This window comes from Orbicella faveolata, unplaced genomic scaffold (genome assembly GCF_042242905.1).
Source record: "Orbicella faveolata isolate gen_17 unplaced genomic scaffold, um_ofav_v1 contig_35, whole genome shotgun sequence".
Lineage (NCBI taxonomy): Eukaryota > Metazoa > Cnidaria > Anthozoa > Scleractinia > Merulinidae > Orbicella > Orbicella faveolata.
The window spans coordinates 1,284,989-1,312,500 of record NW_028301564.1 but is presented as its reverse complement, the minus strand read 5'-3'; the positions used below and the strand labels follow the sequence as shown (position 1 = coordinate 1,312,500).

The 27,512-nt window shown below is 39.6% G+C and overlaps 5 protein-coding genes across 6 annotated transcripts in view; 4 read left to right on the top strand and 1 right to left on the bottom strand.

Annotated features, from left to right (window-relative positions):
• LOC149102517 (uncharacterized) overlaps nt 1–1,661 on the bottom strand; it is an 8,132-nt gene extending 6,471 nt beyond the window's left edge. The window contains exons 1-2 of one of the 2 annotated variants that reach the window (XM_089273170.1): nt 1,602–1,661; nt 1,398–1,456 (exon numbers count right to left, since the gene is read on the bottom strand). The gene's annotated coding sequence lies outside the window, so the exon portion shown is untranslated. Of the gene's footprint in view, nt 1–1,397 lie in introns of both variants that reach the window. The other variant, XM_089273171.1, reaches the window with a different exon arrangement.
• Nucleotides 1,662–6,246: 4,585 nt separating this feature from the next.
• Nucleotides 6,247–10,301, top strand: LOC149102516 (uncharacterized). The gene has a single exon (XM_089273162.1). It carries the CDS (start codon nt 6,247–6,249, stop codon nt 8,668–8,670), a length of 2,424 nt encoding a protein of 807 aa, XP_089129288.1. The 3' UTR covers nt 8,671–10,301.
• A 104-nt stretch (nt 10,302–10,405) lies between these two features.
• LOC149102515 (beta-1,3-galactosyltransferase 5-like) lies at nt 10,406–12,450 on the top strand. Its single transcript, XM_089273169.1, has one exon. The coding sequence runs from the start codon at nt 11,076–11,078 to the stop codon at nt 12,213–12,215; it is 1,140 nt and encodes a 379-aa protein (XP_089129295.1). The 5' UTR covers nt 10,406–11,075; the 3' UTR covers nt 12,216–12,450.
• Nucleotides 12,451–15,413: 2,963 nt separating this feature from the next.
• Nucleotides 15,414–19,114, top strand: LOC149102514 (uncharacterized). Its single transcript, XM_089273334.1, has 3 exons — nt 15,414–15,699; nt 15,865–18,176; nt 18,248–19,114. The coding sequence occupies exons 1-3, from the start codon at nt 15,414–15,416 to the stop codon at nt 19,112–19,114; spliced, it is 3,465 nt and encodes a 1,154-aa protein (XP_089129460.1).
• Nucleotides 19,115–20,650: 1,536 nt separating this feature from the next.
• Nucleotides 20,651–25,579, top strand: LOC149102513 (beta-1,3-galactosyltransferase 5-like). Its single transcript, XM_089273168.1, has one exon. The coding sequence runs from the start codon at nt 20,786–20,788 to the stop codon at nt 21,923–21,925; it is 1,140 nt and encodes a 379-aa protein (XP_089129294.1). The 5' UTR covers nt 20,651–20,785; the 3' UTR covers nt 21,926–25,579.
• The last annotated feature ends 1,933 nt before the right edge of the window (nt 25,580–27,512 follow it).

Below are 27,512 nucleotides of genomic sequence, written 5' to 3'. Positions count from 1 at the left end.
CCTGTCTTTGCTTATCAGTCTCAGATGCTTTTCTATTTTGATAATTGTCTTTTCTTTTAGCAAGTTTTGCCTGTGTTTGCTCATCAGTGTCGGATGCTTTTCTCTTTTGATAATTGTCTTTTCTTTTAGCAAGTTTTGCCTGTGTTTGCTCATCAGTGTCGGATGCTTTTCTCTTTTGATAATTGTCTTTTCTTTTAGCAAGTTTTGCCTGTGTTTGCTCATCAGTCTCAGATGCTTTTCTCTTTTGATAATTGTCTTTTCTTTTAGCAAGTTTTGCCTGTGTTTGCTCATCAGTGTCAGATGCTTTTCTCTTTTGATAATTGTCTTTTCTTTTAGCAAGTTTTGCCTGTGTTTGCTCATCAGTTTGAGATGCTTTTCTCTTTTGATAATTGTCTTTTCTTTTAGCAAGTTTTGCCTGTGTTTGCTCATCAGTCTCAGATGCTTTTCTCTTTTGATAATTGTCTTTTCTTTTAGCAAGTTTTGCCTGTGTTTGCTCATCAGTTTGAGATGCTTTTCTCTTTTGATAATTGTCTCTTATTTTAGCGAGTCTTGCTTGTCTTTGCTCATCATTTTCAAGGCTAATTTTATTATGATAGTGCATTCTGTTTGATTCTGCATGTTTAAAAAGTCTTCTTAACTCTTCATCAGAATTGTCTGACAAATTATTTCGTCTCTGAACACTTACTGGTACTTCAGTAAGTGATTCTCCTGCTTTTCTTTTCATATGGTTTTGTTCAGATAGTTGACTGAGCTACATCGACATTAGCATTAACATGGATAGATGCAATCTCAAATAAGCTTATATTCAGACAACATGCTAAAGTTTCAACATGATTTTGAAATTCATCTAGCTCAGTAAACTTTAAAACAATAGCAGTACCATTTTCATCGGGCATTCCCAGGCAATTCCTTGCATGTGAATCAAACAGATAAAATGAATCTGATTTTTTTATAACAGCCATGACATAACCATCAAGAACTAACATTGCATTTGGACTATCTGAAAATGCATTAATCAAAACCTGCCTCAGTGAGCAAAATGGCCCGTCTCCACAAAATGAGCGATCAATTTGCCCCTGATAAAATTTACTGTAGTTTAAACAGTACTCGACATTGGTCTGCGAGGTTGCCACCTTCGGCAACTGGTTTATTGAAAGAATGTCAGTATCAGGTACCATTTCATTAGTTAGAGCATGTAAATACATGCGATCTCCATGAAATAAGATAGCATCGATATCTGCTTGCGTCCAAGAATCGACCGAATGCGATCGATTGAAAAGCAAAGCTGAAAGTGACATAAATGCACACTGTCGGCCTCGAGAATGCTCACTGAAAGCTTCATGACCTTGATGAATGCTTCCTCGAATAGAAGTAATCATAACAGATTAGCAACTCACCTGTAAACAGGGTAAACCTCGATTCTAGTGTCTGTATCCCAAGGTGAGAAAAAGCAAAGCTGCAAGGGAAACAAATGCACACTGTCGGCCTCAAGAATGCTCACTGAAAGCTTCATAACCTTGATGAATGCTTCTTCGAATAGAATTCATCAAAAGAGATCGAAAAAAATCGATCAAAGAGAACAAAAAAAATGCAAAACTCACCTTCTTGTGAAACGCGAAAGACGTCAAAACGGCTGATCGAGCACATGTGGATTTCATCGATTATAAGCGAACTGCTCATTGGCTGCCTCATATTTCAAAGGGCATTGCTGATAGGCTAATTCACGATCCGATAGAACGAACCAACGAACCAACAAAACTTCTCAAATGCCTTCAAGAATATGAACGCTGCCTATCGGCAGCAATAAACAAGGTGATTTGCATATCTGTTTTCAGAGTGCTCAGTAGTAAACTAGAGCGTGATTATAACAGATGACGAACTGAGCAACTGTAGATCTGACTTGACATTTTATTACTATTTAGTTTCGTAGTACACAGCTTGTGTGCAGCACTCATGAGATAAAATTGCCAAATGCGAATTTACATCATTACACGGATTTGAAATACACATGCAACCGGTGGAAATATGATAGCTACAATAAGTGAACGCTTTTACAAAAAAAGGAAAATTGGAAATTATAGATAAACACTGTTACTATTGTGTAACAACAGAAGCTTTAAAAGTTCAAATTTAGCATTTTTCCGGAAGAATTTGTTTGCATGTCTACATGAAGTTATCAGTTCATTCCATTTATTCAGAGAGGCTAACTCAGGTTTACAAAGGTACTTCTCCCAGAGGCATAGGTTACATTGATTTGAAGTGGGGTTATACGGGGCAGCTTGCTTTAAAATCTTTCAACTGACTTTGAACTTTGATTTATTGTCAAAGTCACTTGAAGGCTCACCCATGTAACCCCGCTTCAAATCGATGTAACCTACGCCTCTGGGAGAAGTACTTTATTATTTGTAAACCCGAGTTAGCCTCTCTGAACAAACAGAATGAACTGATTAGATAACTTCATGTAGACATGTAAACAAATTCCTCCTGAAAAATGTTAAATGTTAAATTTTAAATTTTAAATCTTCTCTTGTATTTCAATAATAACAGAGTTTATTCCTAATTTCCAGCTTTCCTTTGTTTTGTAAAAGCATTCGCTTATTGTAGCTATCACATTTCCAATGGTCGCTTGTGTATTTCAAATCAGTGTAATGATGTAAATTCCCATTTGACAATTTTTATCTGATGAGTACTGCACACAAGTTGTGTAGTACAAAACTAAATAGTAATAAAATGTCAAGTCAAATCTACATTTGATCAGTTCGTCATCTGTTATTTTATATATACATTATATTAAGGTACATGTAAACCCTGTTTCATTGATGACCACTACAAATTTCAAGACAATTTGCTATAGTAATGTCAAACTACAGTGAAATTTTGATATAATGAAGTGCCAAGGAATTGGCAAAGTATGTTCACTATAAGAGGGTTTTGTATCAAGGTTCTTTTCTGTATAGTCTACTATTACTGGGGCCATGAAAATCATTCGTTATACTGAGGACCTCGTTATATAGAGGCTCGTTAAATCGAGGTTCCACTGTACTAACCATATTCCTTCCAAAGGTAAATATTGAAAATTGAGTTTTATTACTCATTTAGGTTATTAGCCTTAGGAGGAATTTGTTTGCATGTCTACATGAAGTTATCTAATCAGTTCATTCTGTTTGTTCAGAGTGACTATTAGCCACTCATTTCAGGTTAAGAGCTGAAAGTTCAGAACAATATTGAATTTGATACTCAAATTTTGATTGGATTAATTAATGCATAAAAAGTTTGCACCATATCTAGCAAAAAATGAAAGGCTTCTAGAGCTTGCCTACCTTTGTCAGTGCAAAATGAAACATAATCTGTAACCTTGAACATTGTTGCCTGAATCGTTTTTAATGCTTTTAAGCCCACAAACTCTGGCCCTCACATCCTTTCATACTTTGTTTGCACTGTAAACTTGATTAATGTGCAACACAACTCTCTCTTCTCTCAAAGGCATCTTAAGTATGTTTTTGCATGCACTAGAAACCCAGGTGCTTACAGTGTAGCTTTCCAAATGTGACTGTAAAACTTTTTGGTCATCAATCCTGTCAACACTTAGTGCTGATCTCAGGTCTTGGTTTGAATTTTCAGCTCTTTGGCTTGAGGTTACCCTATATCTTTCAGAGTGTCTTGCACCCACGACATTTAGCATGTCTAATTAAAGCCAATAAAGGTGGCTATCAATCTACACGTACATGTATACAAAGAATTTGGAAATAAAATGAATTATCAAATTTTTCAGGGTTTCTCTGCGCGAACATCCAAATCACTTTTCGAAAGCTAAGTTAAAGTGAGTCTGCCTCAAATTTTGGACAGTAGCTAGTTTATCATCCATGTCTGTTCATTTTTATTTTGAAATATTTTTTTCTCTGAGAGTGATTTTTGAATGATCACTCCACCATTCTTTAATCCTGTTTTGGAAATGTTCTGTAACTTTTTACTGCGATTGAATATGGCAACACACAGGCAATTTTTTTAGTGTTTTGTGTCCAGAAACTGAGAAGCAAATTAAATTAACAAGAAACAAAGTTCACTTTGACTTGTACATATAGCTTTCAAAATGTGATAATAATAATAATAATGATTTGGAGGCCAGCACTAAAATGTCTAGAAAAATTTGGCAATTCATTTTATTTGAAAGTCCTTGGTATAGTTTGATAGCCAGCTCTATAAGTTTTAATTTGATATGGGGTTTACATACAATGTCTACAGATTAAATCGGATGCACTACATCCCTTTTGTGTGAGACACCTCTAAAGGTATATGGTAATGTTAAGAGGGTTCCAATTGTTGAACCAAATAATAATGATGTTAGAGTGGTTTTATATTGAGTGTCGTAAAACCAAAACCAAAACCAAAACCAATTACTTACCGATTAGACTTCTCAGCTAATCTGGAAATGTAGTAAAACCAAAACCAAAACCAAAACTAAAGTAATTGTCTAATTACTTTCGACACTCAACTGAAAACCGCTCTAAATATGCAAAGCAGCAATTCATTAATTCATCCCTAATTCTCTTTCTTAACATAGCAGCATCTAGTTCTAAAGTTTGCATACAAAATGTAAGTGTTTTTTTAGACTGCTTCTCAGATGGTTCCGAACCTCTGCTTTTCCATAATATAGCAGCATCTAGTTAGAAAGTTGCATGCAAAATGTTATAGAAGTGGTTTTTTAGACTTTGCTTCTCAAATGCTTCATTATGCCTTTTCATAACACAGTAGCATCTAGTTATAAAGTTTGCAAAAAAATGTTGTAGTGTTTTTTAAAGGCTTTGCTTCTCAGATGGTTATGCTTTTTCATAACAAAGCAGCATCTAGATATAAAGTAAATGGATACAAAATGTTATAGTATTTTTTTAGGTTTTGCTTCTCAGATGGTTCCTTACACTTTTTCATAACATAGGGTCTTGGCAATGTAAATTCGTCCATAGTTTGATGAAAATAAACATACACGAACAAGTAACATAAGTTTTATTATTTCAGTATTAATAAAGTATTATTTGAATTGAAATGAAGATGTCATAACGGCAGTTGTTTCCTTTTTGTTGGGATAACATGTATATTGTCCTGGTAATTGTCTTTGTTTTGGGTGGGTTTTGTTAGGAATCCAAAGGAATTTAAAAGTGTGTTACACTCGGCAGTTTGAACACAGTTTGGGGGATACCAGGTTCTCTCGATTGTCGCGCCATTTTTTTGGCGTCCTTTTTGAAAGGTGTGAAATGTTGAAGCTTGCACCGATCTCTTGGTCCTTTTCCACTGTTTAAAAACTCTACTTTGGCGGACAAAATTCATTTTATCTTCACTTCTTCTCTGTGCACGATTTCAAGCAGTTTTTGGTGGCATACAGCTGGTGAAAACATCGATACATATGTCGTAGAGACTTAGAGACTATAATAAGTGAACATTCTAAGTACATTTTCTTACGCTATTTTATTGTTATTTGTAATCAAGCGAGTTGCGGTCAGCGGTTTCTGTTTACTTGATACGGTTCGTGTAACACACGCGAGAAACACATGGTTGTTTTCTGTATGCTTTCATGGCCGCCTTGAGAAACACTTATTCTCTGAATATACATAGTTTGAATGGAACTTTGTCGACTCCTTGATATTTCTTCATTGTAACTCTGTCTTCACGACATAATTTTGGTGCCGGGACCAGGATTTCAGGCCAAGAATGACGGACAATCTACCCAAACACAGAGCTTCACGAGCGGGCTACAGAGCTCATCTAACACAAATTCTTCAGAAGGCTCCCACTCTCATGGCTAAGGAAACGCCAACAGAAGAAGACATTGTATCTCTGAACAACATTTTGGAACAGCTGGCACGAAAGAAGGAGAAAATTAAGGGTTTGGACGAAAAGATCGCCGCTCTACTCGAAGAACCAGACGAAATAGAGAAAGACATCTTCGAGACTGAAGTTATTCAGGATGAAATCGACGAAACATCCTCACAGATAAGTAACTTCCTTAATGTGTTATCTTCTAAGAAAACCCTAAACACTGTTTCCTCCGATACTGTGGGACAATCACTATCGTTACCTCATGGGAATGCATCAGTAGAAGTTGCCTCAGGAAGTCATGATTAACCCCCGCTAGAAACTTTAGAAACTTTACCCTCACCAGTGAATGGGCAATCGGAACCTCCACCCGTACCTCAAGGTGCCTCCAACGGAACTCAACAAGCCTCTTCCCAAGTTATTCACGTTCCCCTGAATATGCAACCACCGCAACAAAATCCACCTGGGAATACCTCGAATCCTTCACCTCGCTCGTCAAGTAATCAAACTCCTAACCCTCACAATCACAGTAGTCGTCTTCCAAAGTTAAACTTACCAACCTTTTCTGGAAACCCAATACATTGGTTCACATTCTGGGATTCTTTCGAAGCAGCAGTCCACTCTAACACAGGCCTTGGTGGGGTACAAAAATTCACCTATCTTAAGGCTCAACTAATGGGTGATGCGTCGAGAGCTGTGGCTGGATTCCCCCTTACAAATAGCAATTATGAGCAAGCCGTAAACCTCTTAAGGGAACGTTTTGGGCAACCAAACAAAATCATCAGTGCGCACATGCAAGCTCTTCAGGATCTCCCGAACCCTGTCTATGAACTCTCAAGCTTGCAACTATTCTATGACACCATGGAAAATCATATAAGAGGATTAGAATCTCTCGGACGGTCTCATGACACTTACGGGGATCTCCTCGTTCCAATTGTTCTGGGAAAGTTACCCTCTGATATGCGAACAAATTTGGCTCGCGACCACGATGGTCCTGAATGGAAGTTCCAACAGTTAAGGGAATCCATCCTCAAAGAAATTCGAATCCTGGAAATAGGCGTACACACAAATTCTCCAAAGGGTGCTCGTACAGGAGTTCCCCCTGCAGTCACCAACTCATTTCTCTCTCAAACTGAAAGGAAGCCATCAGACCCTCCACGATTTAGACCACCAGGAACAAAGGGGAAATGTACATATTGTAAGGGCCCTCACCCAGCATACAACTGCAATGTGGTAACCGACTGTCAAGAAAGGTGGGCTATCGCCAAGGGAGAGAAACTCTGCTTTAACTGCCTAGGAAGCCACAAATCTACTGCCTGTCAATCACGATACCGATGCCATAAATGTCGAGGGAAGCATCACACCAGTCTCTGCACAGGACCACCACCTTTGACACCCAATGCCAACTTCCGAGGTACTAATCAACATCAAGCACCTAGTACTCCTCATAGCAGACCCCAAGCCACAAATCAATGTGAACAACCACCAGCAGCTCATGTGCATGCCACTCTTGTACCAATACAACTCACACCTCCAACCAGTTTGGCACACTTGGGTCAGACTTCCTTGCTCAAGACAGCTATAGCTACAGTGTGCACAGATCACATTTGTTGTGAAGCCAACATTCTCTTTGATGAAGGGGCTCAACGTTCATTCATCACTCACACCCTAGCTAACCAACTGGGACTAGAAACCTCAGTAAAGGAAGATATTCATCTATCAGCCTTTGGAAGACAAACATCAGCTGTTAGACACCTTCCTCTGGCTACTGTAAACGTTGTGACAACTTCTGGTGAAAAAACCCCACTCCATGTTTTAGTGGTAGAGAAGATAGCTACACCCCTTCAAACCCATATGCACCAAGGTATGGGAGACCTCCCTCACCTTAGAGGACTAAAACTTGCACATCCAATTACATCTGATGAGAGCTTTGAAGTTTCACTCCTTATTGGTGCGGATCACTACTGGGATTTGATTGAAGATCATGTTATCCGTGGACATGGACCAACAGCGGTTGCGTCAAAAATTGGTTATCTCCTTTCAGGACCATTACAAGCATCCTCGAGTCTCCCTTCAACTACTGTTGTGAACTTACCGCAAACCATGTCATCTACAAAGGAGGATGAACTTGACCTAGACAAATTTTGGTCTCTAGAAGCTATGGGCATCTCTCCACAATCAGAGAAGAATGATCATGAAGTTTTCCTGGAAAACTACATCAATACTTCAATCACAAGAAATCAAGATGGCAGTTTCAATGCAAAATTCCCCTGGAAGGAGGACTCCCCAATACTTCCAACAAATTACATCAAGTGTGAAAGGCGCACCCGTTCTATGGTTCGTCGTCTTGCTGCCACACCTCAACTCTTGACTACTTATGGGAACATCATAACTGAACACGAAGCACGCGGATTCATTGAGAGAGTTGATGATGCCCAGCCTACAGACAATGCGCACTATATCCCTCACCACCCAGTAAAGAAAGACTCCGCTACAACACCAATCAGAATTGTTTATGACTGCAGCTTCCACTCTTCACCTGACACCCCTAGCCTGAATGATTGCCTTCTTGTTGGCCCCCCATTCCTTAACAGCATGTGTTCGATTCTTCTGCGGTTCCGTACCTTCACTTATGGCTTGTCAACAGACATCGAAAAGGTATTCCTCCATGTTGGCCTGAATGAAAGTGATAGAGATTTTACCAGAATTCCTGGTTATCTAACCCTGAGGATCCGGAAAGCAAGTTTCAAATCTACCGCTACAAGACTGTTCTGTTTGGCTCTACCAGCTCCCCATTCATGTTGCATGCAACACTCCACCACCACCTGGACGACTACAACACACCTGTGGCTGAAGATATGAAGGAGAATATCTATGTTGACAATGTCATCTCAGGCTGCGATCAAGAACTAGAAGCTGTTGACTACTATAAGGAGGCACGGTCCATCATGAATGAAGCCCACTTCAACCTGCGCTCCTGGTCCTCAAATAGCTCATCACTCAGAGCACAAGCTGCAAAGGATGGTACCGCTGATACAAATGACATTGTGAACATTCTTGGCTTGAAATGGGACCCTTCTACAGGTACCCTTACTCTGACTTCAAGCAAAGACAAGCCCAAACAGCAGTTGGTCACCAAACGCAGTGTATTACAAGTCTCATCCAAGGTCTACGATCCTGTAGGGCTCTTGTCTCCAGTAACCATAAGGGCCAAATTGCTGATCCAAGAATTGTGGCAACAACAGCTGGAGTGGGATGAGCCACTTTCACCTGAGCTGAGCAGCCGATGGCATGAAATTGCTGCCAGCATAAGGGAAGCAGCTACTATCACCTTCCCTAGACGCTTCTTCCCAAACTCTGAAGCACAGCCCACTGTACCCTACCTGCACGTATTTGCGGATGCCAGTCCTAAGGCCTATGGAGCTGTCTCCTATATCACCAGTGGCGATCAGTGCTCCCTAGTCATGGCTGAATCGAGAGTCGCCCCTTTAAAGAAGTTGACCTTACCACAGTTAGAGCTCATGGCTGCACTAAAGAGCGCCCTGGTACGGAGGCTTCTGGGAGCGACTTATTGGACTGACGAAGAGAGCTATTAAGAAGACACTTGGCAGAACATCTATCACCCTGACAGAACTTCAAACGCTCGCCGTCGAAGTAGAGGCCATTCTTAATGATCGCCCTATCACCTATGTATCAAGTGATTGTGCAGATGAAGAGTCCCTAACACCTTCTCATCTCTTAAATGGATGAAGAATCACTTCACTGCCTTACCCCATTGCTGATGATGATCCATTTGATCCCGACTATGGAAGTACCTCTGACATGAGGCAACGTGTAGCAGCACAAGCTCAGATCCTCGAACGTTTCTGGAACAGATGGAGACACGAATACCTGACTTCTCTTCGTGAATTCCACAGAACCACTGGGACCAATGAGCAATCGATCAAGAAAGGAGACGTAGTGTTGGTCCATAACGAGGGTCCCAGATCGTCGTGGAAACTAGCAGTCGTAGAGGAAGTGATTAGAGGAGGTGATGGCCTTGTTCGGGCTGCGCACATACATACAAGTACCGGATCCACCAACAGACCAGTCAATAAACTGTATCCACTTGAAATAACTGCAAGTACCGCTGCCTCTAGACCTGCATCGCCTGACTGTCCTGAACAACAATCTACTACAGTCACATCATCCAGACCTAGACGAGCTGCAGCTGCTGAAGCTATGACGAGAATCGCAGATTGGACGAACAGCCTCCTCGCCCCCCCCCCGGAGGATGTCGTAGAGACTTAGAGACTATAATAAGTGAACATTCTAAGTACATTTTCTTACGCTATTTTATTGTTATTTGTAATCAAGCGAGTTGCGGTCAGCGGTTTCTGTTTACTTGATACGGTTCGTGTAACACACGCGAGAAACACATGGTTGTTTTCTGTATGCTTTCATGGCCGCCTTGAGAAACACTTATTCTCTGAATATACATAGTTTGAATGGAACTTTGTCGACTCCTCGAACACCACAAAACACTTGAAGTGTGTCGTTTAGAATACCTTAAAACCTCACGTATGCCTCAGTATTCAAACACGAACACGTTTCATACTTGCATGAGTCTCGAGCTCGTGTTCCAGTCGGACGCTTCGGAATACTAGCGTGTTGTCTGAATGAACTACGCGGTAGCGTATATTACCTGCATAAAACCCGTTCTTGACGACGCAATACATCTTTGGCTGTGAAAAATGCGACATAACTTTCGTATTCATAGCGTCCGATTCTCGAAAATTAGAGCACACTTGACGTATTCATTAGTATTCGAAGACATTCACGTCAGAAGTGGCGTCGTGCATCGCGTGTTCCAGTCGCAAACTCTCGAACAACTGAGAGTATTCGAAAATGTTGGAGTCATAAATGATCGCTATATCTTCGAAGAACATCTAATGCAACATTAATCTACCAAAACGTGGCCCGTATGATTTATCGAACACTTCGAGTCATTCACGAGTGTTAAATTTGAATACGGAAAAACAGGCCGGATTTCTCTAGAATATTCCAGGTGTATTTCGAGTCAGCCGTAATCGAATACGTCAGAACTTTGCGGCATACGTGGCGTGCGCCGATCCGTATTGGAGCGAATTCGGGCCCGAATATTTGGTCTTTCGTGCAGTGGCAAACCTTCAAAACCAGGCACTCGCGACAAAACGATCCTTAAAACAGCGAAATTCAAGCTGAGATATAATTTTGTAATCTATTACAAAACGTTATAGCAAGTCAGAATGCTGTCGCGGGTGACACATGTACGAAACTCAAGGCTTTTCATTGCGTTGCTGATTTCCGTCGTTGTCACCGTGTCAGTCATCATTTCCTTTTTGCAGAAAAGCGACTTGTATCATCGCGGCATTTCACCTGGTACACCGCAAGATGCTCCACAGAACGTTACCCTCGCCATAAACAACCAGTCGTTTAGCCCGGCGGCTGTAAAGGAAGTTGCGCTCACCATCAACAAAGAGTCATTTAGCCTGGCTGCAAAAGTTCCATTCTCAACAGCTAAAGAAGTCACTCTTCCACACCGAACCTATTTAATATCCCGTACACGATGCACCCAAACATTATTCCTTCTGATTTTGGTTGCAACTGCTCCAGACAATATTGATAGAAGGAAAGCTATTCGGAAAACATGGGCAAGCGATCCATCAATGAACATAAGATGGAAAACAATGTTTCTTGTCGGTCAAGGGAAAGACAGTACACAGGACGAATATTTAAAAGCTGAGAACTTGATGTACAATGACTTAGCACGAGGAGCACAGAGAGACACTTATCAAAATCTAACACTGAAGACACAAATGGGTCTGGAATGGGCGGCAAAATATTGCGACTTTCAGTTTGTAATGAAAACAGACGACGATGTCTTTGTCAATCCTTACAGACTGATGGACTATCTAGGAAACTCCGACACACCTAAAACTAAGCTGTATCTCGGATTCCTGAGGCGGAGTGTGGTACCTGCGCGGCAAGGAAAGAATGCAGTGTCCGTGGAAGAGTACAATAAAACCAGTTATCCTGCCTTTTGTGGCGGCGTAGGCTACGTGCTATCGTCAGACCTTGTCCTGAAAATGGTGCAAATGTTTGATGCCAAGAAACCTTTGAAGCTTGAAGACGTGTACATAGGTACATTAGTGGAAAGGCTGGGAGTGACAGATGTGCGACACCACCAAGGATTTCGTCCTTGGCAGTTTGGGCCATGCAAATATTTCTCGGATACTATTGCTTATCATAAAGCCTCGATAAATTGCATCGAGGAATTGTTTAATCAAGCGATGAAAGAAAGACTGGAAGATGAAATTAAAAAATCCAAAAGTATGAAAACTGAGGAAAACAAACAACTATATAGTAATACCTCCGGTCAACTATGAATACCGGCAGTCAGAGACGCTTAATCACTCGAATTTCAGCTCCTAGTATCGTCACCTTTCCTTTGTTTTGTAAAAGCATTCGCTTATTGTAGCTATCACATTTCCAATGGTCGCTTGTGTATTTCAAATCAGTGTAATGATGTAAATTCCCATTTGGCAATTTTTATCTGGTGAGTACTGCACACAAGTTGTGTAGTACAAAACTAAATAGTAATAAAATGTCAAGTCAAATCTACATTTGATCAGTTCGTCATCTGTTATTTTATATATACATTATATTAAGGTACATGTAAACCCTGTTTCATTGATGACCACTACAAATTTCAAGACAATTTGCTATAGTAATGTCAAACCACAGTGAAATCTTGATATAATGAAGTGCCAAGGAATTGGCAAAGTATGTTCACTATAAGAGGGTTTTGTATCAAGGTTCTTTTCTGTATAGTCTACTATTACTGGGGCCATGAAAATCATTCGTTATACTGAGGACCTCGTTATATAGAGGCTCGTTAAATCGAGGTTCCACTGTACTAACCATATTCCTTCCAAAGGTAAATATTGAAAATTGAGTTTTATTACTCATTTAGGTTATTAGCCTTAGGAGGAATTTGTTTGCATGTCTACATGAAGTTATCTAATCAGTTCATTCTGTTTGTTCAGAGTGACTATTAGCCACTCATTTCAGGTTAAGAGCTGAAAGTTCAGAACAATATTGAATTTGATACTCAAATTTTGATTGGATTAATTAATGCATAAAAAGTTTGCACCATATCTAGCAAAAAATGAAAGGCTTCTAGAGCTTGCCTACCTTTGTCAGTGCAAAATGAAACATAATCTGTAACCTTGAACATTGTTGCCTGAATCGTTTTTAATGCTTTTAAGCCCACAAACTCTGGCCCTCACATCCTCTCATACTTTGTTTGCACTGTAAACTTGATTAATGTGCAACACAACTCTCTCTTCTCTCAAAGGCATCTTAAGTATGTTTTTGCATGCACTAGAAACCCAGGTTCTTACAGTGTAGCTTTCCAAATGTGACTGTAAAACTTTTTGGTCATCAATCCTGTCAACACTTAGTGCTGATCTCAGGTCTTGGTTTGAATTTTCAGCTCTTTGGCTTGAGGTTACCCTACATCTTTCAGAGTGTCTTGCACCCACGACATTTAGCATGTCTAATTAAAGCCAATAAAGCTGGCTGTCAATCTACACGTACATGTATACCAAGAATTTGGAAATAAAATGAATTATCAAATTTTTCAGGGTTTCTCTGTGCGAGCATCCAAATCACTTTTTGAAAGCTAAGTCAAAGTGAGTCTGCCTCAAATTTTGGACAGTAGCTAGTTTATCATCCATGTCTGTTCATTTTTATTTTGAAATATTTTTTTCTCTGAGAGTGATTTTTGAATGATCACTCCACCATTCTTTAATCCTGTTTTGGAAATGTTCTGTAACTTTTTACTGCGATTGAATATGGCAACACACAGGCAATTTTTTTAGTGTTTTGTGTCCAGAAACTGAGAAGCAAATTAAATTAACAAGAAACAAAGTTCACTTTGACTTGTACATGTAGCTTTCAAAATGTGATAATAATAATAATAATGATTTGGAGGCCAGCACTAAAATGTCTAGAAAAATTTGGCAATTCATTTTATTTGAAAGTCCTTGGTATAGTTTGATAGCCAGCTCTATAAGTTTTAATTTGGTATGGGGTTTACATACAATGTCTACAGATTAAATCGGATGCACTACATCCCTTTTGTGTGAGACACCTCTAAAGGTATATGGTAATGTTAAGAGGGTTCCAATTGTTGAACCAAATAATAATGATGTTAGGGTGGTTTTCAATTGAGTGTCGTAAAACCAAAACCAAAACCAAAACCAAAACCAATTACTTACCGATTACACTTCTCAGCTAATCTCGAACTGTAGTAAAACAAAAACCAAAACCAAAACCAAAGTAATTGTCTAATTACTTTCGACACTCAACTGAAAACCGCTCTAAATATGCAAAGCAGCAATTCATTAATTCATCCCTAATTCTCTTTCTTAACATAGCAGCATCTAGTTCTAAAGTTTGCATACAAAATGTAAGTGTTTTTTTAGACTGCTTCTCAGATAGTTCCGAACCTCTGCTTTTCCATAATATAGCAGCATCTAGTTAGAAAGTTGCATGCAAAATGTTATAGAAGTGGTTTTTTAGACTTTGCTTCTCAAATGCTTCATTATGCCTTTTCATAACACAGCAGCATCTAGTTACAAAGTTTGCAAAAAAAATGTTGTAGTGTTTTTTAAAGACTTTGCTTCTCAGATGGTTATGCTTTTTCATAACAAAGCGGCATCTAGATATAAAGTAAATGCATACAAAATGTTATAGTATTTTTTTAGGTTTTGCTTCTCAGATGGTTCCTTACACTTTTTCATAACATAGGGTCTTGGCAATGTAAATTCGTCCATAGTTTGATGAAAATAAACATACACGAACAAGTAACATAAGTTTTATTATTTCAGTATTAATAAAGTATTATTTGAAATGAAATGAAGATGTCATAACGGCAGTTGTTTCCTTTTTGTTGGGATAACATGCATATTGTCCTGGTAATTGTCTTTGTTTTGGGTGGGTTTTGTTAGGAATCCAAAGGAATTTAAAAGTGTGTTACACTCGGCAGTTTGAACACAGTTTGGGGGATACCAGGTTCTCTCGATTGTCGCGCCATTTTTTTGGCGTCCTTTTTGAAAGGTGTGAAATGTTGAAGCTTGCACCGATCTCTTGGTCCTTTTCCACTGTGTAAAAACTCTACTTTGGCGGACAAAATTCATTTTATCTTCACTTCTTCTCTGTGCACGATTTCAAGCAGTTTTTGGTGGCATACAGCTGGTGAAAACATCGATACATATGTTGTAGAGACTTAGAGACTATAATAAGTGAACATTCTAAGTACATTTTCTTACGCTATTTTATTGTTATTTGTAATCAAGCGAGTTGCGGTCAGCGGTTTCTGTTTACTTGATATGGTTCGTGTAACACACGCGAGAAACACATGGTTGTTTTCTGTATGCTTTCATGGCCGCCTTGAGAAACACTTATTCTCTGAATATACATAGTTTGAATGGAACTTTGTCGACTCCTTGATATTTCTTCATTGTAACTCTGTCTTCACGACATAATTTTGGTGCCGGGACCAGGATTTCAGGCCAAGAATGACGGACAATCTACCCAAACACAGAGCTTCACGAGCGGGCTACAGAGCTCATCTAACACAAATTCTTCAGAAGGCTCCCACTCTCATGGCTAAGGAAACGCCAACAGAAGAAGACATTGTATCTCTGAACAACATTTTGGAACAGCTGGCACGAAAGAAGGAGAAAATTAAGGGTTTGGACGAAAAGATCGCCGCTCTACTCGAAGAACCAGACGAAATAGAGAAAGACATCTTCGAGACTGAAGTTATTCAGGATGAAATCGACGAAACATCCTCACAGATAAGTAACTTCCTTAATGTGTTATCTTCTAAGAAAACCCTAAACACTGTTTCCTCCGATACTGTGGGACAATCACTATCGTTACCTCATGGGAATGCATCAGTAGAAGTTGCCTCAGGAAGTCATGATTAACCCCCGCTAGAAACTTTAGAAACTTTACCCTCACCAGTGAATGGGCAATCGGAACCTCCACCCGTACCTCAAGGTGCCTCCAACGGAACTCAACAAGCCTCTTCCCAAGTTATTCACGTTCCCCTGAATATGCAACCACCGCAACAAAATCCACCTGGGAATACCTCGAATCCTTCACCTCGCTCGTCAAGTAATCAAACTCCTAACCCTCACAATCACAGTAGTCGTCTTCCAAAGTTAAACTTACCAACCTTTTCTGGAAACCCAATACATTGGTTCACATTCTGGGATTCTTTCGAAGCAGCAGTCCACTCTAACACAGGCCTTGGTGGGGTACAAAAATTCACCTATCTTAAGGCTCAACTAATGGGTGATGCGTCGAGAGCTGTGGCTGGATTCCCCCTTACAAATAGCAATTATGAGCAAGCCGTAAACCTCTTAAGGGAACGTTTTGGGCAACCAAACAAAATCATCAGTGCGCACATGCAAGCTCTTCAGGATCTCCCGAACCCTGTCTATGAACTCTCAAGCTTGCAACTATTCTATGACACCATGGAAAATCATATAAGAGGATTAGAATCTCTCGGACGGTCTCATGACACTTACGGGGATCTCCTCGTTCCAATTGTTCTGGGAAAGTTACCCTCTGATATGCGAACAAATTTGGCTCGCGACCACGATGGTCCTGAATGGAAGTTCCAACAGTTAAGGGAATCCATCCTCAAAGAAATTCGAATCCTGGAAATAGGCGTACACACAAATTCTCCAAAGGGTGCTCGTACAGGAGTTCCCCCTGCAGTCACCAACTCATTTCTCTCTCAAACTGAAAGGAAGCCATCAGACCCTCCACGATTTAGACCACCAGGAACAAAGGGGAAATGTACATATTGTAAGGGCCCTCACCCAGCATACAACTGCAATGTGGTAACCGACTGTCAAGAAAGGTGGGCTATCGCCAAGGGAGAGAAACTCTGCTTTAACTGCCTAGGAAGCCACAAATCTACTGCCTGTCAATCACGATACCGATGCCATAAATGTCGAGGGAAACATCACACCAGTCTCTGCACAGGACCACCACCTTTGACACCCAATGCCAACTTCCGAGGTACTAATCAACATCAAGCACCTAGTACTCCTCATAGCAGACCCCAAGCCACAAATCAATGTGAACAACCACCAGCAGCTCATGTGCATGCCACTCTTGTACCAATACAACTCACACCTCCAACCAGTTTGGCACACTTGGGTCAGACTTCCTTGCTCAAGACAGCTATAGCTACAGTGTGCACAGATCACATTTGTTGTGAAGCCAACATTCTCTTTGATGAAGGGGCTCAACGTTCATTCATCACTCACACCCTAGCTAACCAACTGGGACTAGAAACCTCAGTAAAGGAAGATATTCATCTATCAGCCTTTGGAAGACAAACATCAGCTGTTAGACACCTTCCTCTGGCTACTGTAAACGTTGTGACAACTTCTGGTGAAAAAACCCCACTCCATGTTTTAGTGGTAGAGAAGATAGCTACACCCCTTCAAACCCATATGCACCAAGGTATGGGAGACCTCCCTCACCTTAGAGGACTAAAACTTGCACATCCAATTACATCTGATGAGAGCTTTGAAGTTTCACTCCTTATTGGTGCGGATCACTACTGGGATTTGATTGAAGATCATGTTATCCGTGGACATGGACCAACAGCGGTTGCGTCAAAAATTGGTTATCTCCTTTCAGGACCATTACAAGCATCCTCGAGTCTCCCTTCAACTACTGTTGTGAACTTACCGCAAACCATGTCATCTACAAAGGAGGATGAACTTGACCTAGACAAATTTTGGTCTCTAGAAGCTATGGGCATCTCTCCACAATCAGAGAAGAATGATCATGAAGTTTTCCTGGAAAACTACATCAATACTTCAATCACAAGAAATCAAGATGGCAGTTTCAATGCAAAATTCCCCTGGAAGGAGGACTCCCCAATACTTCCAACAAATTACATCAAGTGTGAAAGGCGCACCCGTTCTATGGTTCGTCGTCTTGCTGCCACACCTCAACTCTTGACTACTTATGGGAACATCATAACTGAACACGAAGCACGCGGATTCATTGAGAGAGTTGATGATGCCCAGCCTACAGACAATGCGCACTATATTCCTCACCACCCAGTAAAGAAAGACTCCGCTACAACACCAATCAGAATTGTTTATGACTGCAGCTTCCACTCTTCACCTGACACCCCTAGCCTGAATGATTGCCTTCTTGTTGGCCCCCCATTCCTTAACAGCATGTGTTCGATTCTTCTGCGGTTCCGTACCTTCACTTATGGCTTGTCAACAGACATCGAAAAGGTATTCCTCCATGTTGGCCTGAATGAAAGTGATAGAGATTTTACCAGAATTCCTGGTTATCTAACCCTGAGGATCCGGAAAGCAAGTTTCAAATCTACCGCTACAAGACTGTTCTGTTTGGCTCTACCAGCTCCCCATTCATGTTGCATGCAACACTCCACCACCACCTGGACGACTACAACACACCTGTGGCTGAAGATATGAAGGAGAATATCTATGTTGACAATGTCATCTCAGGCTGCGATCAAGAACTAGAAGCTGTTGACTACTATAAGGAGGCACGGTCCATCATGAATGAAGCCCACTTCAACCTGCGCTCCTGGTCCTCAAATAGCTCATCACTCAGAGCACAAGCTGCAAAGGATGGTACCGCTGATACAAATGACATTGTGAACATTCTTGGCTTGAAATGGGACCCTTCTACAGATACCCTTACTCTGACTTCAAGCAAAGACAAGCCCAAACAGCAGTTGGTCACCAAACGCAGTGTATTACAAGTCTCATCCAAGGTCTACGATCCTGTAGGGCTCTTGTCTCCAGTAACCATAAGGGCCAAATTGCTGATCCAAGAATTGTGGCAACAACAGCTGGAGTGGGATGAGCCACTTTCACCTGAGCTGAGCAGCCGATGGCATGAAATTGCTGCCAGCATAAGGGAAGCAGCTACTATCACCTTCCCTAGACGCTTCTTCCCAAACTCTGAAGCACAGCCCACTGTACCCTACCCGCACGTATTTGCGGATGCCAGTCCTAAGGCCTATGGAGCTGTCTCCTATATCACCAGTGGCGATCAGTGCTCCCTAGTCATGGCTGAATCGAGAGTCGCCCCTTTAAAGAAGTTGACCTTACCACAGTTAGAGCTCATGGCTGCACTAAAGAGCGCCCTGGTACGGAGGCTTCTGGGAGCGACTTATTGGACTGACGAAGAGAGCTATTAAGAAGACACTTGGCAGAACATCTATCACCCTGACAGAACTTCAAACGCTCGCCGTCGAAGTAGAGGCCATTCTTAATGATCGCCCTATCACCTATGTATCAAGTGATTGTGCAGATGAAGAGTCCCTAACACCTTCTCATCTCTTAAATGGATGAAGAATCACTTCACTGCCTTACCCCATTGCTGATGATGATCCATTTGATCCCGACTATGGAAGTACCTCTGATATGAGGCAACGTGTAGCAGCACAAGCTCAGATCCTCGAACGTTTCTGGAACAGATGGAGACACGAATACCTGACTTCTCTTCGTGAATTCCACAGAACCACTGGGACCAATGAGCAATCGATCAAGAAAGGAGACGTAGTGTTGGTCCATAACGAGGGTCCCAGATCGTCGTGGAAACTAGCAGTCGTAGAGGAAGTGATTAGAGGAGGTGATGGCCTTGTTCGGGCTGCGCACATACATACAAGTACCGGATCCACCAACAGACCAGTCAATAAACTGTATCCACTTGAAATAACTGCAAGTACCGCTGCCTCTAGACCTGCATCGCCTGACTGTCCTGAACAACAATCTACTACAGTCACATCATCCAGACCTAGACGAGCTGCAGCTGCTGAAGCTATGACGAGAATCGCAGATTGGACGAACAGCCTCCTCGCCCCCCCCCCGGAGGATGTCGTAGAGACTTAGAGACTATAATAAGTGAACATTCTAAGTACATTTTCTTACGCTATTTTATTGTTATTTGTAATCAAGCGAGTTGCGGTCAGCGGTTTCTGTTTACTTGATACGGTTCGTGTAACACACGCGAGAAACACATGGTTGTTTTCTGTATGCTTTCATGGCCGCCTTGAGAAACACTTATTCTCTGAATATACATAGTTTGAATGGAACTTTGTCGACTCCTCGAACACCACAAAACACTTGAAGTGTGTCGTTTAGAATACCTTAAAACCTCACGTATGCCTCAGTATTCAAACACGAACACGTTTCATACTTGCATGAGTCTCGAGCTCGTGTTCCAGTCGGACGCTTCGGAATACTAGCGTGTTGTCTGAATGAACTACGCGGTAGCGTATATTACCTGCATAAAACCCGTTCTTGACGACGCAATACATCTTTGGCTGTGAAAAATGCGACATAACTTTCGTATTCATAGCGTCCGATTCTCGAAAATTAGAGCACACTTGACGTATTCATTAGTATTCGAAGAGATTCACGTCAGAAGTGGCGTCGTGCATCGCGTGTTCCAGTCGCAAACTCTCGAACAACTGAGAGTATTCGAAAATGTTGGAGTCATAAATGATCGCTATATCTTCGAAGAACATCTAATGCAACATTAATCTACCAAAACGTGGCCCGTATGATTTATCGAACACTTCGAGTCATTCACGAGTATTAAATTTGAATACGGAAAAACAGGCCGGATTTCTCTAGAATATTCCAGGTGTATTTCGAGTCAGCCGTAATCGAATACGTCAGAACTTTGCGGCATACGTGGCGTGCGCCGATCCGTATTGGAGCGCATTCGGGCCCGAATATTTGGTCTTTCGTGCAGTGGCAAACCTTCAAAACCAGGCACTCGCGACAAAACGATCCTTAAAACAGCGAAATTCAAGCTGAGATATAATTTTGTAATCTATTACAAAACGTTATAGCAAGTCAGAATGCTGTCGCGGGTGACACATGTACGAAACTCAAGGCTTTTCATTGCGTTGCTGATTTCCGTCGTTGTCACCGTGTCAGTCATCATTTCCTTTTTGCAGAAAAGCGACTTGTATCATCGCGGCATTTCACCTGGTACACCGCAAGATGCTCCACAGAACGTTACCCTCGCCATAAACAACCAGTCGTTTAGCCCGGCGGCTGTAAAGGAAGTTGCGCTCACCATCAACAAAGAGTCATTTAGCCTGGCTGCAAAAGTTCCATTCTCAACAGCTAAAGAAGTCACTCTTCCACACCGAACCTATTTAATATCCCGTACACGATGCACCCAAACATTATTCCTTCTGATTTTGGTTGCAACTGCTCCAGACAATATTGATAGAAGGAAAGCTATTCGGAAAACATGGGCAAGCGATCCATCAATGAACATAAGATGGAAAACAATGTTTCTTGTCGGTCAAGGGAAAGACAGTACACAGGACGAATATTTAAAAGCTGAGAACTTGATGTACAATGACTTAGCAAGGGGAGTACAGAGAGACACTTATCAAAATCTAACACTGAAGATACAAATGGGTCTGGAATGGGCGGCAAAATATTGCGACTTTCAGTTTGTAATGAAAACAGACGACGATGTCTTTGTCAATCCTTACAGACTGATGGACTATCTAGGAAACTCCGACACACCTAACACTAAGCTGTATCTCGGATTCGTGAGGCGGAGTGTGGTACCTGCGCGGCAAGGAAAGTATGCAGTGTCCGTGGAAGAGTACAATAAAACCAGATATCCTGCCTTTTGTGGCGGCGTAGGCTACGTGCTATCGTCAGACCTTGTCCTGAAAATGGTGCAAATGTTTGATGCCAAGAAACCTTTGAAGCTTGAAGACGTGTACATAGGTACATTAGTGGAAAGGCTGGGAGTGACAGATGTGCGACACCATCAAGGATTTCGTCCTTGGCAGTATGGGCCATGCAAATATTTCTCGGATACTATTGCTTATCATAAAGCCTCGATAAATTGCATCGAGGAATTGTTTAATCAAGCGATGAAAGAAAGACTGGAAGATGAAATTAAAAAATCCAAAAGTATGAAAACTGAGGAAAACAAACAACTATATAGTAATACCTCCGGTCAACTATGAATACCGGCAGTCAGAGACGCTTAATCACCCGAATTTCAGCTCCTAGTATCGTCTCAATTCGGCCTGGCCGGCGAATTCGATGGAAAACCTCGTATTTGGGTGAAGCAAACGGAAAATAATTGGTGGCAGACTTTGACACAACGCTCTCAAACATGGTTAACAAAGTGTGGCATCAAACTGAGGCCCTTAAACCCTTAGTCTCGTTTAAAACTCGATCACTTCAGCAGGTAATGTTTGCCTCTCTCATTTTGTTCACTTTCTGAATCAGTATGTAAATATAGCGAGTTTTCCTAAGTCGATTTATGTTCGAAGGAAGCAATTATACTTTCCCCCTGCGGCAGAAATGGGCTTGAAATGCACTTATAATCAAAACGCCCCACAAATTGCCCGTGAGGTTGTTGTATGCCTAAACGAACAAGAAAAGACAAGTACTGAACCAAAATCTGTAGTGGTCCCTTTTATTTCACTAGTCAGTCTCTATATATTTTATATATAAACAAGGTGATTTGCATATCTGTTTTCAGAGTGCTCAGTAGTAAACTAAAGCGTGATTATAACAGCTGACGAACTGAGCAACTGTAGATCTGACTTGACATTTTATTACTATTTAGTTTCGTAGTACACAGCTTGTGTGCAGCACTCATGAGATAAAATTGCCAAATGCGAATTTACGTCATTACACTGATTTGTAATACACATGCAACCGTCGGAAATATTATAGCTACAATAAGTGAACGCTTTTACAAAAAAAAGGAAAATTGGAAATTATAGATAAACACTGTTACTATTGTGTAACAACAGAAGCTTTAAAAGTTCAAATTTAGCATTTTTCCGGAAGAATTTGTTTGCATGTCTACATGAAGTTATCAGTTCATTCCATTTATTCAGAGAGGCTAACTCAGGTTTACAAAGGTACTTCTCCCAGAGGCATAGGTTACATTGATTTGAAGTGGGGTTATATGGGGCAGCTTGCTTTAAAATCTTTCAACTGACTTTGAACTTTGATTTATTGTCAAAGTCACTTCGAGGCTGCCCCATGTAACCCCGCTTCAAATCGATGTAACCTACGCCTCTGGGAGAAGTACTTTATTATTTGTAAACCCGAGTTAGCCTCTCTGAACAAACAGAATGAACTGATTAGATAACTTCATGTAGACATGCAAACAAATTCCTCCTGAAAAATGTTAAATTTTAAATTTTAAATCTTCTCTTGTATTTCAATAATAACAGAGTTTATTCCTAATTTCCAGCTTTCCTTTGTTTTGTAAAAACATTCGCTTATTGTAGCTATCACATTTCCAATGGTCGCTTGTGTATTTCAAATCAGTGTAATGATGTAAATTCCCATTTGGCAATTTTTATCTGATGAGTACTGCACACAAGATTTTCAGATTGTTTCAGATTTTTTTATTAATTGACACTATTTACAGGCATATTTCACTATCGCACACTATTAAGACACATCAATTAATAGAAACAATGCAATAAAGGAAGTAAAATGTGAATAACAAAAGTATTCGAAATAAACAAGTTAAATGAATAAATCATAATGCTGAAGAGTAACATTGAGTATTTAAAAGGTATAGTTTATATTGCTTATAAAAGGAAGTGTAGGGCAGTTTTTTAAATTCTGTTGGAATAATTTCCCAAAGTTTTGATGTAACAAAAGAGAATGTAGAGGACCCATAGTTATTATTTACTTTTGGCCTATGAAAATTCAAATTCGCAGCAAATCTTGTATTGTAGGTATGGACTTCAGATGCCTGAGTAAGGGTTCTATGGAATATAGTTGGAATGTTTGTTGAGTCATTTAAAATTTTATGAGTAAATAGAGCCACTTTTAATTTGTACACATTTTCAAATTTGAGAATTCCTAAAAGATTGTAATATGGTGAAGCATTTTCCCTGCTATAAGCAAAGAATATGCTTCGGACACATTTATTCCGCTTAGTTATGATTTTACGTAAATTAGTTTTACATGCACTACCCCAACTTATGATAGCATAGGATAAGTATGGATATATGAAAGAATAATACAATTGTTTCAATGTATGAAGATCAACAAAATATGTTAATTTATTATTAATGTGCTGGATCTGCGGTCCCCATTGTAAATTTTGATCCATATAAATACCTAAATACTTAATTTGACTTTTATGTGCAATGTTAGGAATATGTATATACGGTCTTAGTCTTGTAGATGAAATTATCATGTAATTAGTCTTGGTAAGATTTATAGATAGTTTGTTGATGATACAATATTTAAAAACTAATTTCAATTCCTCATTCATGACATACTCAAGTTGATGCAGATTATCACTTGCATAAAACATATTTGTACCATCAGCAAATATACGGAAGGATAGTTTTTTTGAGCAGTTAGGTAAGTCATTAACATAAAGCAGGAATAGAAGAGGACCCAAAGTTGATCCCTGTGGTATTCCACAAGTAATGGTTTCAGAACTAGATTGGATGCTACCAATCTTAACAAACTGAGTGCGATTATGTAGATAGTTTTCAAACCAGTTAAGGGTTATTCCTCGTATGCCATAGTGGTAGAGTTTAGATAAAAGAATATTATGGTTCACAGTATCAAATGCTTTAGAAAAATCTAAAAAAACACCACAGGTAACCAGCTTTTTATCCATTGCCTGTTTGAGGGTGTCAGTGATCTCAAAAATGGCTTGCTCTGTTGAGTGCCCTTTCCTAAAACCAAACTGATATCTATACAGAATGTTGTGTTTTTCCAGAAAATCATATAGTTGATTATAAATTAATTTTTCAAGTACCTTACTGAAAGGTGAAAGAGTTGAAATGCGCCTATAGTTTCCTGGGTCAGTTACATCACCACTTTTGTAAACAGGAGTAACTTGAGAGACTTTCAAAATATTTGGTACAACACCAGTTTGTATTGATTGATTACAGATTTGGGTGAAAGGTACTGATAAGGGTTCAGCTGCTATTTTTATTAAATTATTAGGTATATCAATTGATGATTTGTTCTTATCTAATGTCTTAAACAAGTTTGAAACCTGGGTTTCTGTAACAGTGGACATAACAAAACTATTAGCTGGAGATGACGGGATATATTGTGTAGGGTTTTCAAAGCTATCTTCAATTCTGCTGGCCAAGCTTGGGCCAACATTGACAAAATGTTTATTAAACTGATCAGCAATATCTTCATTACTAGTGAAAGTCTTGTTGTTCCTTACTATTCTTTGAGGTGAGGTCTGTCCCTTTGTCTTCCTTTTAATTAAATTACTAATTATTTTCCATGTAGCCTTTAAGTTATTTTTACCCAAGTCAAATTTTTTACAAAAATAGGCTTTCTTATTAATGTTTTTGAGATGGTTTAATCGATTTGAGTATTTTTTAAATTCACAAATTTTGACTGGGTCACTGGATAGATAATGGGTTTTGTACATAGCATGTTTAGTTTTAATGGATTTGAGCGTTCCCTTTGAGATCCAAGGTTTTCTTAATTGCTTTTGTTTATTTCTAGACACTTGTTTTAGGGGTGCATGCTTATTGACAATTAATTTGAGTGTATTAATAGTTCTAGCTGTTGTTTCATGCAAATTATTACATTTACCAGAGATGAAACAAGTTGTGTAGTACAAAACTAAATAGTAATAAAATGTCAAGTCAAATCTACATTTGATCAGTTCGTCATCTGTTATTTTGTATATACATTATATTAAGGTACATGTAAACCCTGTTTCATTGATGACCACTACAAATTTCAAGACAATTTGCTATAGTAATGTCAAACTACAGTGAAATTTTGATATAATGAAGTGCCAAGGAATTGGCAAAGTATGTTCACTATAAGAGGGTTTTGTATCAAGGTTCTTTTCTGTATAGTCTACTATTACTGGGGCCATGAAAATCATTCGTTATACTGAGGACCTCGTTATATAGAGGCTCGTTAAATCGAGGTTCCACTGTACTAACCATATTCCTTCCAAAGGTAAATATTGAAAATTGAGTTTTATTACTCATTTAGGTTATTAGCCTTAGGAGGAATTTGTTTGCATGTCTACATGAAGTTATCTAATCAGTTCATTCTGTTTGTTCAGAGTAACTATTAGCCACTCATTTCAGGTTAAGAGCTGAAAGTTCAGAACAATATTGAATTTGATACTCAAATTTTGATTGGATTAATTAATGCATAAAAAGTTTGCACCATATCTAGCAAAAAATGAAAGGCTTCTAGAGCTTGCCTACCTTTGTCAGTGCAAAATGAAACATAATCTGTAACCTTGAACATTGTTGCTTGAATCGTTTTTAATGTTTTTAAGCCCACAAACTCTGGCCCTCACATCCTTTCATACTTTGTTTGCACTGTAAACTTGATTAATGTGCAACACAACTCTCTCTTCTCTCAAAGGCATCTTAATTATGTTTTTGCATGCACTAGAAACCCAGGTGCTTACAGTGTAGCTTTCCAAATGTGACTGTAAAACTTTTTGGTCATCAATCCTGTCAACACTTAGTGCTGATCTCAGGCCTTGGTTTGAATTTTCAGCTCTTTGTCTTGAGGTTACCCTATATCTTTCAGAGTGTCTTGCACCCACGCCATTTAGCATGTCTAATTAAAGCCAATAAAGGTGGCTATCAATCTACACGTACATGTACACCAAGAATTTGGAAATAAAATGAATTATCAAATTTTTCAGGGTTTCTCTGTGCGAGCATCTAAATCACTTTTTGAAAGCTAAGTCAAAGTGAGTCTGCCTCAAATTTTGGACAGTAGCTAGTTTATCATCCATGTCTGTTCATTTTTATTTTGAAATATTTTTTTCTCTGAGAGTGATTTTTGAATGATCACTCCACCATTCTTTAATCCTGTTTTGGAAATGTTCCGTAACTTTTTACTGCGATTGAATATGGCAACACACAGGCAATTTTTTTAGTGTTTTGTGTCCAGAAACTGAGAAACAAATTAAATTAACAAGAAACAAAGTTCACTTTGACTTGTACATGTAGCTTTCAAAATGTGATAATAATAATAATGATTTGGAGGCCAGCACTAAAATGTCTAGAAAAATTTGGCAATTCATTTTATTTGAAAGTCCTTGGTATAGTTTGATAGCCAGCTCTATAAGTTTTAATTTGATGTGGGGTTTACATACAATGTCTACAGATTAAATCGGATGCACTACATCCCTTTTGTGTGAGACACCTCTAAAGGTATATGGTAATGTTAAGAGGGTTCCAATTGTTGAACCAAATAATAATGATGTTAGGGTGGTTTTCAATTGAGTGTCGTAAAACCAAAACCAAAACCAAAACCAAAACCAATTACTTACCGATTACACTTCTCAGCTAATCTCGAACTGTAGTAAAACAAAAACCAAAACCAAAACCAAAGTAATTGTCTAATTACTTTCGACACTCAACTGAAAACCGCTCTAAATATGCAAAGCAGCAATTCATTAATTCATCCCTAATTCTCTTTCGTAACATAGCAGCATCTAGTTCTAAAGTTTGCATACAAAATGTAAGTGTTTTTTTAGACTGCTTCTCAGATAGTTCCGAACCTCTGCTTTTTCATAATAAAGTGTGTCGTTTAGAATACCTTAAA